Source organism: Schistocerca americana, chromosome 9 (assembly GCF_021461395.2).
Source record: "Schistocerca americana isolate TAMUIC-IGC-003095 chromosome 9, iqSchAmer2.1, whole genome shotgun sequence".
Classification (NCBI taxonomy): domain Eukaryota; kingdom Metazoa; phylum Arthropoda; class Insecta; order Orthoptera; family Acrididae; genus Schistocerca; species Schistocerca americana.
In genome coordinates this window covers 60,415,275-60,429,547 of record NC_060127.1, presented here as the reverse complement: position 1 = coordinate 60,429,547, position 14,273 = coordinate 60,415,275, and the positions used below count along the sequence as shown (strand labels likewise).

Here is a 14,273-nt window from a genome sequence, read left to right as displayed (position 1 = left end):
CGTCATGTTAGAGTGCTGCATCCAACAGTGTCATTGTCAGTCAGACGCTTAGCGCCCCCTGCTCCTGCATCTTCCGATATTTCTTGGATAAAAAACCCGCACAATTCGGAACTAACATCAGCTAATGCCAGAAGCGAACAGCAGTTGGTGCCAGAAAATAACAGTACCACTTCAGTATCAGAAAGCAGACCTCCATATCACGGTACATTACCCATGTATTTTCCGAAACCTCTTTCTAACAAAAGAAATCAGGAGATAGATTTCGCACTTCTGCAGACTGTTGTAAAAGATTATTTGCCCTTCAACATAGTGGAAAGCAAACATTTCCAAAGTTTTGTAGGCAAACTGAATGGTGCTTACAGAATGCCATCTCGGAAGACCATTTCCAATACGCTGCTACAGCAACAGTACTCCATGATGAAAGAAATTGTGAGAGCCAAAATTAATTCTGCGGAAGCGGTTGTGCTGACAATGGATGGGTGGACCTCAACTACAAATGAGAGTTATTTGTCGGTGACAGCACACTACGTTAAAGAGCTGGAGCTGGCGTCTTCCCTCCTAGAGTGCTGTAAATACGACGAAAGGCACACGTCAGAAAAACTCTCGGAAGAACTGCTACGTGTCACAAGGGAATGGGGCATTCAAGAAAAAGTCGTCTGTGTTGTCAGCGACAATGCTGCTAACATTGTGGCAGCTATAAGACTCACAGCCTGGAAACACATCCCCTGCTTTGCGCACACACTCAATTTAATTGTTCAGAATGGGCTTCCGCACATTCAACCCATTCTGAATAAATTTAAAAAAAAATGTTGAATTTTTTAAAAGAAGTTCGCAGGCCTGCACGAAACTGAAAAAGATGCAGGAACAGTTAAAAGAGCCAGTTCTGACACTAAAACAGGACACTGTTACAAGATGGAATTCAACCTATGATATGCTGCGAAGAATAATCGAGGTTAAGAATTCCCTAATGACAGTTATCACTCTGAATTATCCAGATCTTCCAAATCTGACTGCAGAGGACATTGCAAGGGTAACACAGGCCTGTGGCCTGTTGAAAGTTTTCAAAGACTGCACTGAGGAAATGTCAAGTGAAAATGTTGTCACTGCTTCTAAAGTTATACTATTTAGTCGCTCGTTGAAAAAATGGTGTTGCAGGTTTGTTAGTAACACTGAAATTCATGTAGACGTGCAACAGATGGCCGGAAAGTTAGCTGGAGACCGAAAACGACGATTTTGAAATATAGAGGAAAATTCCATTTTCGCAGAAGCAACTTCATTGGATCCTCGGCTCAAATTACATGGTTTTCTGATAAAAATTCTGCTGAGAAGGTGAAATTAAACCTGATCAGGCACTGTGAGAAATATGTGACGAACACATCCACTGCTACTGCAACAATCTCAGTTCCAACCACTGAATCAACTTCCAGTCTCTGGCTCGAATTTGATGAAGTGTTTTCCAGGCTGCAGAGTAATCCACACCCGAGAGCTGCTGCAATGGTGGAAGTGGACAAATATTTACAAGAGCCCCTGCTACAGAGACAAGGCAATCCACTTCAGTGGTGGTCTGAACGGCTCTCAGTATACCCCTCGCTCTTTGAACTTGCAAAAATACGACTGTGTATTGTCGCAACCTCCACGCCATGTGAAAGAGTGTTCTCGAAGGCAGGACACCTTATAACTGACAGAAGAAATCGCCTGACAGGAAAAAAAGTGGAACAAATTATGTTTTTAAACGGAAATCTCTGAAGATTCACCAAATCCGTTGATGTTTATTCATAAATATATATGTGTATTTTTTTTAAAATTTAATTAGGACAATCCTCAAATTGACATTTAGTGTAATTATTTCAATAATGTGTACGAGATAAACATTCCTACATGAACGATTATCTTTCAAGCGTGGATTCCACGCATGCTTCAGTTCCAGACTCATAAGGTAAGCATTTTATTTTCATGTTGGCTGTGCGTGCTCACACAGCCAGCCTCTTCTTTTGTATTTTAATATTCATTTGTCTCCAAGCGCTGCCAACGGGAGCTTACCCGTAGACGCGAAGTATAACACCACAAATAGTCGCTGGTAATGGTGTCAGCACTGCAGGAAGCAGCTGACGCTACCTTCCCCTCGCCCCTCACCACCTGTACCCCTCCTAACCCTATCGTTCCCCAGAAACACCGCGCGATTCGTCGACAGGCAGTAGAGGGAGGACTGAAGTGAAGGGAGAATGAGTGACGTAGCACCAATGTACTGGGGGAGGGAGAGGGGAAGAGAGTGAGTGAACTAGAAAAAAGTGTGGAGTGTGCTATCTGTGAAGAGTTTGAAGTACCAGTTCATTGAAATTGAGTGGTTAGTTCACACTTCACTGGAGTGAAGCGTTCATTTGAACGACTCATTCACGAGCTCCCCATCACTAGTTCCATCATAATGTTACTGCAATATCCATATCTCCCATCTCCTCTTCATCTACTTTTTCTTCTCTTTCTATAATACTGCCCTCACTTCCCTTGTATGAACTTCCATTTTCTGCAGAGATCTCTCTAATTTCCTATATGCTGCATCTATCTTTACCATAGATATGTAAATTTTTACAGTCTGTCATTTAGCTATTCTTGCTTAATCACTTGCACTTTCTGTCAATCTCATGTTTTAGACACGTGTAATCCCTTTCACCTGTTTCATATGCTGCATCTTTATATTTTTCTCTTTCCCCAATTTCTTTTTCTCCTGTGTTATCCAGAGATCTCTACTGTGACTTGGCTTTATACCTAGTCAACCATCTTCTGCCTTCATTACTACTTCTCTCAAAGCTGCCTATTTGTCTTGAGGCCTGAGAGCTTGCACAGGACATTCATGCAAAACTGACCATGCAAGAGCGTTGTACACACACTTGCCTCTGCATCATTTTCTCCAAATCAAAACATTTGCTCCTCCAAATCTGGTGTGTAAACTGAGAGGAGACTACAGCAATTCCTTATCCTTATTGAAAATGATCGCATGTCGGGAAGTCACTCAAAGAACCTGCCACACATTTCTTCAGATACAATGTGGTATCGAAAATGTCACCCGACATACACAAAATGCACCTGTTGGTTAACACAATTAGACAAACCATTGCAGAATACAATGTCTGGCATTTCTCACATTGAATAATAGTGTTCTATTTCAGTGTTTACACTGTTCACACTTCATTAATCTTATGCTGATGTCAATGGACTAATTTAGAAGGCAAGTGTAAGTGCCACTGCCTGACAATGGCATTACAATCAGAGCACTGACAAGTGGACCTAATGGTCATATTTTCTTTGATTGTGTTCAGACCTACAGGCTTTATAGCTCAGTGCCAGTGCATTAATTTCCTGTAGTAGTATGCCACAATTCTCAAATAAACTAAAAAATCTTTAAAAATTAGAAGATTTCTGAATTTAAGTAAAAAACATTTGTGATGTGTTAATTCAGTCAACAACAGTCAAGCACATAGTGCAAATTACTATAACTGTACAGTTGGTGGTTCAAATATTATTATTTTTAATTTTTTTTACTTTTATTTAAATTTAAGTAGAAATACTTATGAACAAACACTGAACCATAATTTTTTAATAAAACTATGTTTTTATTTTAAATTACTAACTGTAAGAAAAAGCTAGTATTAATAAGTAATTGCAATTTTGTTCAAAAAATGAAAACATCAGATAGAAAATAAAAAGCTTTTATATTTATAGAGGCTGAAAAGTATTGTTGAAGTATACAGTAGTTTTTTTTCCATTTAAGAATAAAGCATTTTGCATGTCTGTGTAAAATTTAACTTATTTTCAGAAGACCAGTAGTTAAATGTAATTACATGTTAGTTTTTATTAAAAATGTTATTTAATACTTCATAATTAACATTTCTATTTGGTAATGAGTGAAGAATTTATTTAAAAGTTAAAAAGTATTTGCTAGCAAGATTTGAGCCAGGAACTCCACAATTTCTAGACTTATACACTATGCACTGAGCTACCACTGATTATGATAATCAATTATAGGTGTTTTGTGCTTAACAGCATTCACAAATTTTCTAGTCTTTAAAGATGATTTTATTGAGTTATTTCAGTACTGCTTTGGAAAACATTTCTGGGCAATGAGCTTCAAACCTTACACAAGTATGAAGCAAATTGAAAAGAGCCAATCTGGAAGCTGCCCTTTAAGCAGACAGACAGACTAAACCAATAAGAAATGAGCAATGAACATCAAAAGGGGGAAAGCCTGCACCACCGATCACTGACTGCTCCAGGAACAAGTAAAATGGCTCATACTTAACAAGCATTTATTTCCAGACATAGCTTTATAGGACCTTTCCTTTCTAGTATAGATGGTACTATCTACTGTAAGAATATGGAAATTTATTTTTTAAAACACAGTGTATACTTCTATATAAGGAGTATATGGCATTGGGTGGTGCACCTATTTGTTACTAAAAGTTCCTTCCCACTAGACTATCTTAGCCTAACGGTTCACAACAAGCAAATCTAACATTCTACATGGCACTACTTGACTTTTACATGGCAGTCAACAACACATCAGGCCAGACAACTCACCACAAAGTCATCCTCACTCATTGCCTCCTCATCTTCGTCATCCTCTGTCTTTCCAGTATTGAGTGTTCTAGGCCCGAGACAATCATCTGAAGGTGAACATGCCTGGAACAGTTTTGAAAAATGCCTCATAAGACAAGATAGTAAAGCAAAAGTAATACAATGCACTATAATTCTATCGGGTGACCCCGAGGGAATTAGATCAGGAAATAATGCAGGCTGAAGTAGAGAGAATATAAAATGTAGGCTGGCTACAACAAGAAAAGCATTTCTGATTTCTTTCCTTCTCATCCCATCTGGTAATCCTCCCCTGATCTGGGGTTCTGAGCGGCTTTTAGTCTTCCCATTTTCTAAACCTTGCCAGTCCCTTTCTTTCATTCCTGTTCCTTCCCCTTCAATGCTTCTGCCATAAAAGAAGCCAATGGCACAGAGAACTTGCACATTTCCTTAAATGTGATGTCTGCTTTCTCCTATCACCATTTGATGTGCTGACTGACTGTAACATCATTGCCCAGCCCAAACTGCTAAGGACAGAAACTTAGAGAAAGCATGGATCTTATACTATAGGCATTGTTTACAAGGAGATTTTTCAAAATTCCAACCCTAAGAGGGTGCAATAGCGCGTGAAGCACTTTTTTGAAAAATATCACTATTAAGGCAATTCTGACTCAAGATCTACGGAAATTGGTATTTGGTTTCTCAGTCAGAAATAAAGAAATAATTGAATTTTATCCATAGTGGATGCTGTTGAACTCCGTGACTATTCCTTTATAGGGTGTAGAAAAATTTCTACTACCAGTCACAATAAAAGATTATTTATTCGTCACACGGCCGGTTTCAGGCTTGTGCCCATCCTCAGGTGTTCATACTATCACATCATGCAAGATGTTTACATTTATTACTTTATTGCTATTAACTCTATTTGCAACACTTTTTGCAGACAACATCCACATATGCCACCGATGGTACCTACAAAAATATAACATTGTACGACACATAGTTCCAGAAATATGATGTCAAATGTGTGAAAAACTGCCACACCCTGCACAACATTTAAATTTATTACTTCTTTGCTACTAACTCTGTTCAGGACACATTTCTCAAGTGGCATACGTATAAAGTTGCTGAATGTACCTAGGAAAATATATCTTTTTATGACACACAGTTCTGAAGATATGACATCATAAACACTAAGACGCATCCGTAACTGCCACATCAAGCGAGACATTTAGTTTATTACTTCTTTACTACTGACTATTCGCAACACATTTTTCAGATAGCAGGCACATATAACCACTGGGTGTACTTGCAAAATTTTATCATTATACAGCACGTTGTTCAGGAGATATGACAGCATAAACATTAGGCTGCATAAAAACGGAACTGCACAAAGAAATTCCCTAGACGTACAGGTGAAATGTCTGTACAGATACGTGTGAAATTAGTTAAATATGTGTTAAATATATCTGACAAGTGCATATGCAGCAACACCAGAGGTAAAATGTTCATCCTAAACCCCTGGAACATTTCCAATCAAATCTGGTGCATATATTAGTTGAAATCTGGATAGAAATACCGTAGGAGCCAGAACCATCAGCCTCTTATTGGAGGCATGATAATCTGGAAAGAGAAGGGCAAAGGAGGAGATGCACAGACAGCGAGGGGGAAGGAGAAGATGGCATAGATAGGAGGAGGAGAAGATGGGCTGAGATGATGATGATGAGTCCCATACTTCTTTACAGAGCGTAGGAGAGCGATGCGGGAGACCCGCGCCGCCTTACTAGGCAAGGTCCTAGTGGAGGTGGTTTGCCATTGCCTTCCTCCGACCATAATGGGGATGAATGATGATGAAGACAACACAATAACACCCAGTCATCTCGAGGCAGGAAAAATCCCTGACCCCGCCGGAAATCGAACCCGGGACCCCGTGCTTGGGAAGCGAGAACGCTACCGCGAGACCACGAGCTGCAGACGTGGGCTGAGATAGGAGAGGGGAGAATGGTCAGAGAGAAGGGACAGGAAGAGCTGGACGGGGAAAGGAAAGCAGTGGAGACGGAAAGAGATGGGAGAAGAAAGAGACAGGCAGAGGCATGGGGAATGAGGAGATGAACAGACAGAGGGAGAGGAGGAAACTGACATAGAAAGGGAAGAGGAGGAAATGGACAGAGAAAGGGAAGAGGAGGAGGTGGATAGAAATATAGGAGAGGAGGAGACTGACAAAGAGAGGGGGCGAAGAGATGGAATTTAAGGGGGAGGAGGAGATGAAATTTAAGGGGGAGGAGGAGATGGAATTTAAGGGGGAGGAGGAGATGAAATTTAAGGGGGAGGAGGAGATGGAATTTAAGGGGGAGGAGGAGATGGAATTTAAGGGGGAGGAGGAGATGGAATTTAAGGGGGAGGAGGAGATGGAATTTAAGGGGGAGGAGGAGATGGAATTTAAGGGGGAGGAGGAGATGGAATTTAAGGGGGAGGAGGAGATGGAATTTAAGGGGGAGGAGGAGATGGAATTTAAGGGGGAGGAGGAGATGGAATTTAAGGGGGAGGAGGAGATGGGCAGAGAGGGGAGGAGGAGATGGGCAGAGAGGGGAGGAGGAGATGGGCAGAGAGGGGAGGAGGAGATGGGCAGAGAGGGGAGGAGGAGATGGGCAGAGAGGGGAGGAGGAGATGGGCAGAGAGGGGAGGAGGAGATGGGCAGAGAGGGGAGGAGGAGATGGGCAGAGAGGGGAGGAGGAGATGGGCAGAGAGGGGAGGAGGAGATGGGCAGAGAGGGGAGGAGGAGATGGGCAGAGAGGGGAGGAGGAGATGGGCAGAGAGGGGAGGAGGAGATGGGCAGAGAGGGGAGGAGGAGATGGGCAGAGAGGGGAGGAGGAGATGGGCAGAGAGGGGAGGAGGAGATGGGCAGAGAGGGGAGGAGGAGATGGGCAGAGAGGGGAGGAGGAGATGGGCAGAGAGGGGAGGAGGAGATGGGCAGAGAGGGGAGGAGGAGATGGGCAGAGAGGGGAGGAGGAGATGGGCAGAGAGGGGAGGAGGAGATGGGCAGAGAGGGGAGGAGGAGATGGGCAGAGAGGGGAGGAGGAGATGGGCAGAGAGGGGAGGAGGAGATGGGCAGAGAGGGGAGGAGGAGATGGGCAGAGAGGGGAGGAGGAGATGGGCAGAGAGGGGAGGAGGAGATGGGCAGAGAGGGGAGGAGGAGATGGGCAGAGAGGGGAGGAGGAGATGGGCAGAGTGAAAAGGAGCAGATTGACAGAGGGGGGGGGGAGGGAGATGGTCAGAGAGAGGGGCAGGAGCAGATAGAGCGAGAGGGAGGGAGGGGTGGAGGTTATGGATAGGGACGGGGGATTGATAGAGCGAGGAAGGAGGAGGGGTGCATAAAGATAGAGATGGATGATAAGAGAGGGGATGGGTAGAGAGGAGGAAGCAAGAAGTGGATAGAAAGAGAGAGAAAGAAAGAGATAGAGAGATAGAGATAGAGATAGAGAGAGAGAGAGAGAGAGAGAGGAGATGGGTAGAGGAGGGGGGAGAGGAAGTGGATAGAGAGAAGAGGAAGGAGGAGATGGACAGGGATTGGAAGGGAGGGGGGGTTGGAGTGGGGGCCAGAATGAGGACATGGACAGAGAGAGGAGGGAGGAGGAGATGAATTAATAGGAGAGTGGCATAAATAATTACCTGGGCAATGCCGAGTTTCTCAGCTAGTATATCGGTAAAAGTGGCTCAAATAATACAGAAATAAAATACAGAAAACAACACAGTACAAAAGCAATGAGAATTATGAATTCTTTTTGGTAGGACAAGAACATTTCCAGCAACAATAAGAAAGGGGTGTGTTGGCTAATCTGTCCAAACCTATGGGTCACAACTATGGACTTTAAATGCTAACGCCAAAAGAAGACTGATAACCATGGAAGTGAATTATTTATGAAGGAGCAGCAGAATACCAAGAATCAAGATAAAAACTGGTGATGAAGCAAGAGCTAGAATGAAGACAAATGAAACAGTGATAAATAAAACTGAATGAAAATCATTAAACTGGTATGGAAATATTGTTGAAAATGCCATATTATTGGTGGCCAAAGAAAATTTTTGAATGGAAACCTTATGGTAGATGGAAATAATTGAGCATTGTGGTGTACACAGGGAGGAGGCACTGAATGGAGAGGCTTGGCTGAAGATACCAAAATGGTGGAATAATGTACTGTAGATCAGAAGGCTACTTACTAACAAACAGTTGTTGCAGGCAATTCGTTAAAGGAGATGGTGTGGCAATTTAATTTAGTAAACATACAGCAGCTTTAAAAAAATAGCTTCTTGAATACCACACCATACCATAGAAAGATTAATCAGAATGACGAATGCTGTGCTCCACAGTAATGATCTTAAGTTAGCAGAGCATGGCGTGATTGAGTTATATTGCTGACCAAATGCTGATGTAATGTGCTTCATGGGTAGACTTTGTAGTCGCACTGATAATACTGTATTTGATGAATTTAATGTAGTTTAGCAAACATGAAATTCCCTGATCTATTAACCTCACATAGTCTTTTAAATATATTAAGCTCAGGCACTAGAGGAGCAGGCACTTGCTACACTAGAGCTGTCTTCTTCAGATGCTGCAAGTTTGCCTGGACTTCAGGTAGATGTCACAATTATTTGGCAAAGGTTTCCATGTTTGGAAGTGTTCAAGTGCTATCAAGCATCAAATTTGTTTGTGATGGATGGTGATCACTTAAAGTGTGGAAATAGGGGTCAGTATAAGCAAGTTTTCTATATGCACTGTGACCTAGGGATCTGTCCATTCTTCTTTTAACATCATCTTTTTCAAATTCCACTGTGAATTTTATATTACAGTGGATGGAGTTTAAATGTCCCAGGAACTCTGAATACTTTTACAGTACATTTAGCCACACTGAGTAGCACCAGTGCATGATGGGAGTGGTGACTGGGTGAGAGTAAGGAGGAGGCTGGGGCGGGGAGGGGGAGCGATAGTGTGGAGACGGAGAGTGAAGTGCTGCAGATTAGACATAGGGCAGGGGAGATTGTGTGTTTGGGAGGTGGGGGGGGGGGGGGGGGGGGCGTGGCAGAAAATAAGAGAAATAAAAAGACTGGGTGTGGTGGTGGAATGATGGCTTTGTGGTGCTGGAATGGGAACAGGGAAGGGGCTGGATGGGTGAGGACAGTGACTAACAAAGGTTATGGCCAGGAGGGTTATGGGAACATAGGATGTATTGCAGGGAAAGTTCCCACCTGCGCAATTCAGAAAATCTGATGTTGGTGAGAATGATCCACAGAGCACAGGCTGTGAAGCAGTCACTGAAATGAAGGATATCATGTTTGGCAGCGTGTCCAGCAACGGGGGGTCCACTTGTTTCTTGGCCACAGTTTGTCAGTGGCCACTCATGTGGACAGACAGCTTGTTGGTTGTCACTACTACATAGAATGCAGCACAGCAGTTGCAGCTGAGCTTGTAGACCAAATGATTGGTTTCACAGGTAGCCCTGCCTCTGATGATATAGGGGATGTTAGTGACCGGACTGGAGTAAGTGGTGGTGGGAGGATGTATGGAACAGGTTTTGCATCTAGGTCTATTACAGGGGTATGAGCCGTGAGGTAAGGGATTGGGAGCAGGGGTTGTGTACAACACAAATCACCATTTTCCTTTTCTGAATAATTAATTAAGGCAGTAATGACAAATAGCAGCATGGATGTGAACAAATTTGCAGTTCATCACACTATACTATAGAAGACGGCTAAGGGATGAGCTATGAGAATATGCTCCATAGCATTAAGTGCAATTTTTGTCTTTTTTTTCTTTTTTTAATACATAGTTTCATGCGGGATTGTACTCGGAGTAGCGAGAAACCATACCCCAAAGGTCAAATCCTACAACCTCCAGCACCCCAGGAGTGTTGGCACCGCCAGGGCAGCCTACAGTGGCAAGGCTTTGATGCCGCCCGACAGGCGGAAAATCCCCCACTACATATTTTTTGAGTGTAGGGCGGATGAGTGGAATGTATCCATTTAGACGCTGGTGATGAGGGAGCATCTGGAAAGTTCTTCAAATGAACAGCGACTCCCACAGGCGACCACAATTGGCCACATTGACGTGACATAAGCGGTGTTTCCCGTGCATTCACTGTCGAGTGGGAGCAGTGCTCATTGGTGAAAAATTTATTAAAATGTTGCAATTGGACAACCACACCAGTGGAGTGGCATGCTGCACTAGGTTTTTGGTGGAAGTGTGGCACAAGCATTTCAGCATCCGTCAAATAAGGACGGAGTACTATGTGCTGTGCGATACAGAATAATTGCGGAGTAGCTGTGTACCTTACCTGGAACTCCAGATAATTTCGCGGAATTGTGTCGCATTCGCGTGCCACTATGGTTGCAGACACATCGCACCTGATCGGCACAACAACATGACACGAACTGCCGGCTGGGGACCTTATCATTGAGCAGAATAGGTAATATACACAGCTCTGGCCATAGCACAATCAGCCTTGCAGTAGATAGAAGTTAAACGGTTGGCCATTGACCTATTGGGCATAGCAGCACATTCTTGCATTATTTCTGTGATTAGATACAGATGTAAAGTACGTGACCTAGAACCTTGTGCTCTCTTTCAGTCAAGGGGAAGTGCCAACCTGCATCACTAGGTTTTATAGTTGTAAATTAGTGGTGTACTCCTTTTTCTTTATTAAGAAATTAATCTGTCCACACTCAAGTGTCATCACTTTATTAATTGAATGTTAGTAAATGTAATTGTCAAATGGATTAAACCTGATTATTTTTCCTGATATTTCAGACTACACATATATCAAAAAGCCAAGCCTTTCCTAAAACAAAGTCACAAATTTTGGTGGGGTTAACTTCCTGTTAATGATTTACATGCATTACTACTTGCAAGCGACCTCACCCAATCTGATTTAACATCAACAAAAGTAAAATACAAAAATATAATTATAGAATAATGCAAAAGTAAAGGTATACTCACCTCTTTAACAGCATTTAGTGGCTCCTGTGTGTTAACGTGGCCATCAGGCACCTCCCAATCCTGAAAAGGAGTAAATGGAGTTACACTTGTGTGAGCATAAATGCTCAAGCCATAGACATAACAACCACCCAACATTCTGCCCCTCCCCTTCAATAATGTGCATGTACAGCCAGCTGTAGGTAATCTGGTGCCCTTTGCTATTATTACTTTGTTTAAGTGAGGCTGGGGGGCTATCAAATGTAAGGTTTAACGTTGCGTTCCTTATACAGATAATATAATCATCTCTACCTCAACTGGAAGAAGAACTGAAGCAGTCTGAGCACGATGGCAAAGATACTTGCATTTTGTGGGTACCCTGTAGTAGTTAGACAAAAAACAGCATGTCACTCAAACATAAAAGAAGACTGCTACAGTTTGAAATTATATTATTATAAAAACTTCCATTAACTGTTTTACATCTATAATCTATATGTGTAAACAAATAAAATATCATGTAACATTTCACGGACCCACTGAAGATGCCTTACTAGAGCGAAACGTGTTTAGGATCACAAATAAATTATATATTTACAAAAAAGTGCAGCATGCAAAGAGATTTGTCTTTTAAATTACTGTAGTATATATACAGCTCCTGTGAAAAGGGCCACTACAAGGAACTTAGTGCAAAAGAAAATACTTTCAGATTTTGCACCCACATGTGCCTATTACATCAGATGTTCCAGAGTTCTGGCAAAGAACAAAATAAAGTGTTTTCAAAAATAGTGCAAAAAATAGTGTCAGTTCAGCTTCGTGATTTCAAAAGTAGTGTGTGACCCAGTGACAGGCTGAACATAAAAAGCATTATACTTTATCTTCTCTTATGCTTTGCTGATTAATTCTACTGTCATGCAAAAACAATGCCATAGAAAGTGACAGAAATATAGAAATTATGTACTATAGGTATGTGAGATGTGCGGCACATCCTCAGACATCAATAAGAATGCAATAATCCCAATTCCAAAGACAGCAGGTGCTGACGGGTGTGAATACTATCAAACTACAAGCTTGATAAGCCACGGTTGCAAAATACCAACACGAATTATTTACAGAAGAATGGAAACAAGCCAACCTTATGGAAAATCAGTTTGAATTCTGGAGAAATGTAGGAATACCCGTTGCCATTATTACTGACCCTGTGACTTGGAAGACAGATTGAACAAGGGAAAACCTTCATTTAACAGCTTTTGTAGTTTTGTAGGAAACTTTTGACAATGCTTATTGGAATACATTGTCTGAAATTCTAAATGTAGCAGGGATAAAATTCAGGAAGCAGAAATATATTTACAACCTGTACAGACACTGTACTGCAGTTCCAAGAGGAGAAGGACTTGGAAAGGAAGCAGTAATTGAGAATGAGTGAGACTGAGGTGTCACCTACACTCAGTTTTAGTCAATCTGTACACTGAGCATGCAGCAAAGGAAACCAAGGAGAAATTTGGAATGAGAATTAAAGTTCAGTGGGAGGATATATAAACTTATAGGATTTACATTGGCATTTTAATTTTTTTCAGTGACAGCAAAGAACTTCACAGTGAGGCTGAATGGAATGGATAGTGTTTTGAAAATGGTAATAAGATGAACATCAATAAAAGTAAACTAGGAGATGCTAAGGGAATTAGAGTTGGAAATGAGACTTTAAAAATAGAGCATATGGAAAAGTGTAATGGATATAAAATACAGACTGCCTAAAGCTAGAAAATTGTTTCTGAAAAAGTGGAATTTGTTAATGTCAAATATAAATGTTAACCTCACAAAGTCTTTTTTGAAGGCACTTGTCTGGAATGTAGCTTTGCATGGAAGTGAAATGTGGGTAAAAAGCACTTCAGATAAGAAGAGAATGGAGCTTTTCAACTCTGATGCTACAGAAGAAAGCTTAAGATTAAACGGATAGACTGAGTACTGTAACTAATTAGGTGGTACTGAAGCACACTGTGGAAAAAAGAAAATTTATGGAACAACATGTCTAGAGGAAGGAATCGTCTATTTGGTAATGGAGCAGAGCAGAGCAGAGCAGAGGAGAGGAGGGAGGGGTAGGGGTAGGGGGGGAGGAGAGAGAGAGAGAGAGAGAGAGAGAGAGAGAGAGAGAGAGAGAGAGGGGGAGAGAGGGAGAGAGAGAGAGGGGGTAGTGTTTTGGGACGATGAGGGGTTATTGTACAGGGAGAGTGAGGGGTTATTGTACAGGGAGAGTGAGGGGTGGTTGTACAGGGAGAGTGAGGGGTGGTTGTACAGGGAGAGTGAGGGGTGGTTGTACAGGGAGAGTGAGGGGTGGTTGTACAGGGAGAGTGAGGGGTGGTTGTACAGGGAGAGTGAGGGGTGGTTGTACAGGGAGAGTGAGGGGTGGTTGTACAGGGAGAGTGAGGGGTGGTTGTACAGGGAGAGTGAGGGGTGGTTGTACAGGGAGAGTGAGGGGTGGTTGTACAGGGAGAGTGAGGGGTGGTTGTACAGGGAGAGTGAGGGGTGGTTGTACAGGGAGAGTGAGGGGTGGTTGTACAGGGAGAGTGAGGGGTGGTTGTACAGGGAGAGTGAGGGGTGGTTGTACAGGGAGAGTGAGGGGTGGTTGTACAGGGAGAGTGAGGGGTGGTTGTACAGGGAGAGTGAGGGGTGGTTGTACAGGGAGAGTGAGGGGTGGTTGTACAGGGAGAGTGAGGGGTGGTTGTACAGGGAGAGTGAGGGGTGG

General features: G+C 42.6%; 1 protein-coding gene across 7 annotated transcripts in view; it reads right to left on the bottom strand.

The window, feature by feature from the left end:
* The window catches only part of LOC124551072 (zinc finger protein 271-like), a 114,736-nt gene that overhangs the window by 34,882 nt on the left and 65,581 nt on the right, over window positions 1-14,273 (bottom strand). For all 7 annotated transcript variants that reach the window (XR_006967767.1, XR_006967766.1, XM_047125962.1 and 4 more), the window contains exons 4-5: window positions 11,558-11,617; window positions 4,573-4,674 (exon numbers count right to left, since the gene is read on the bottom strand). Coding sequence is in view for 5 of the 7 variants with exons in the window: in XM_047125962.1 (XP_046981918.1) it covers window positions 4,573-4,674; window positions 11,558-11,617 (162 nt within the window). In the remaining 2 variants the exon portion in view is untranslated. The remainder of the gene's footprint in view (window positions 1-4,572; window positions 4,675-11,557; window positions 11,618-14,273) is intronic.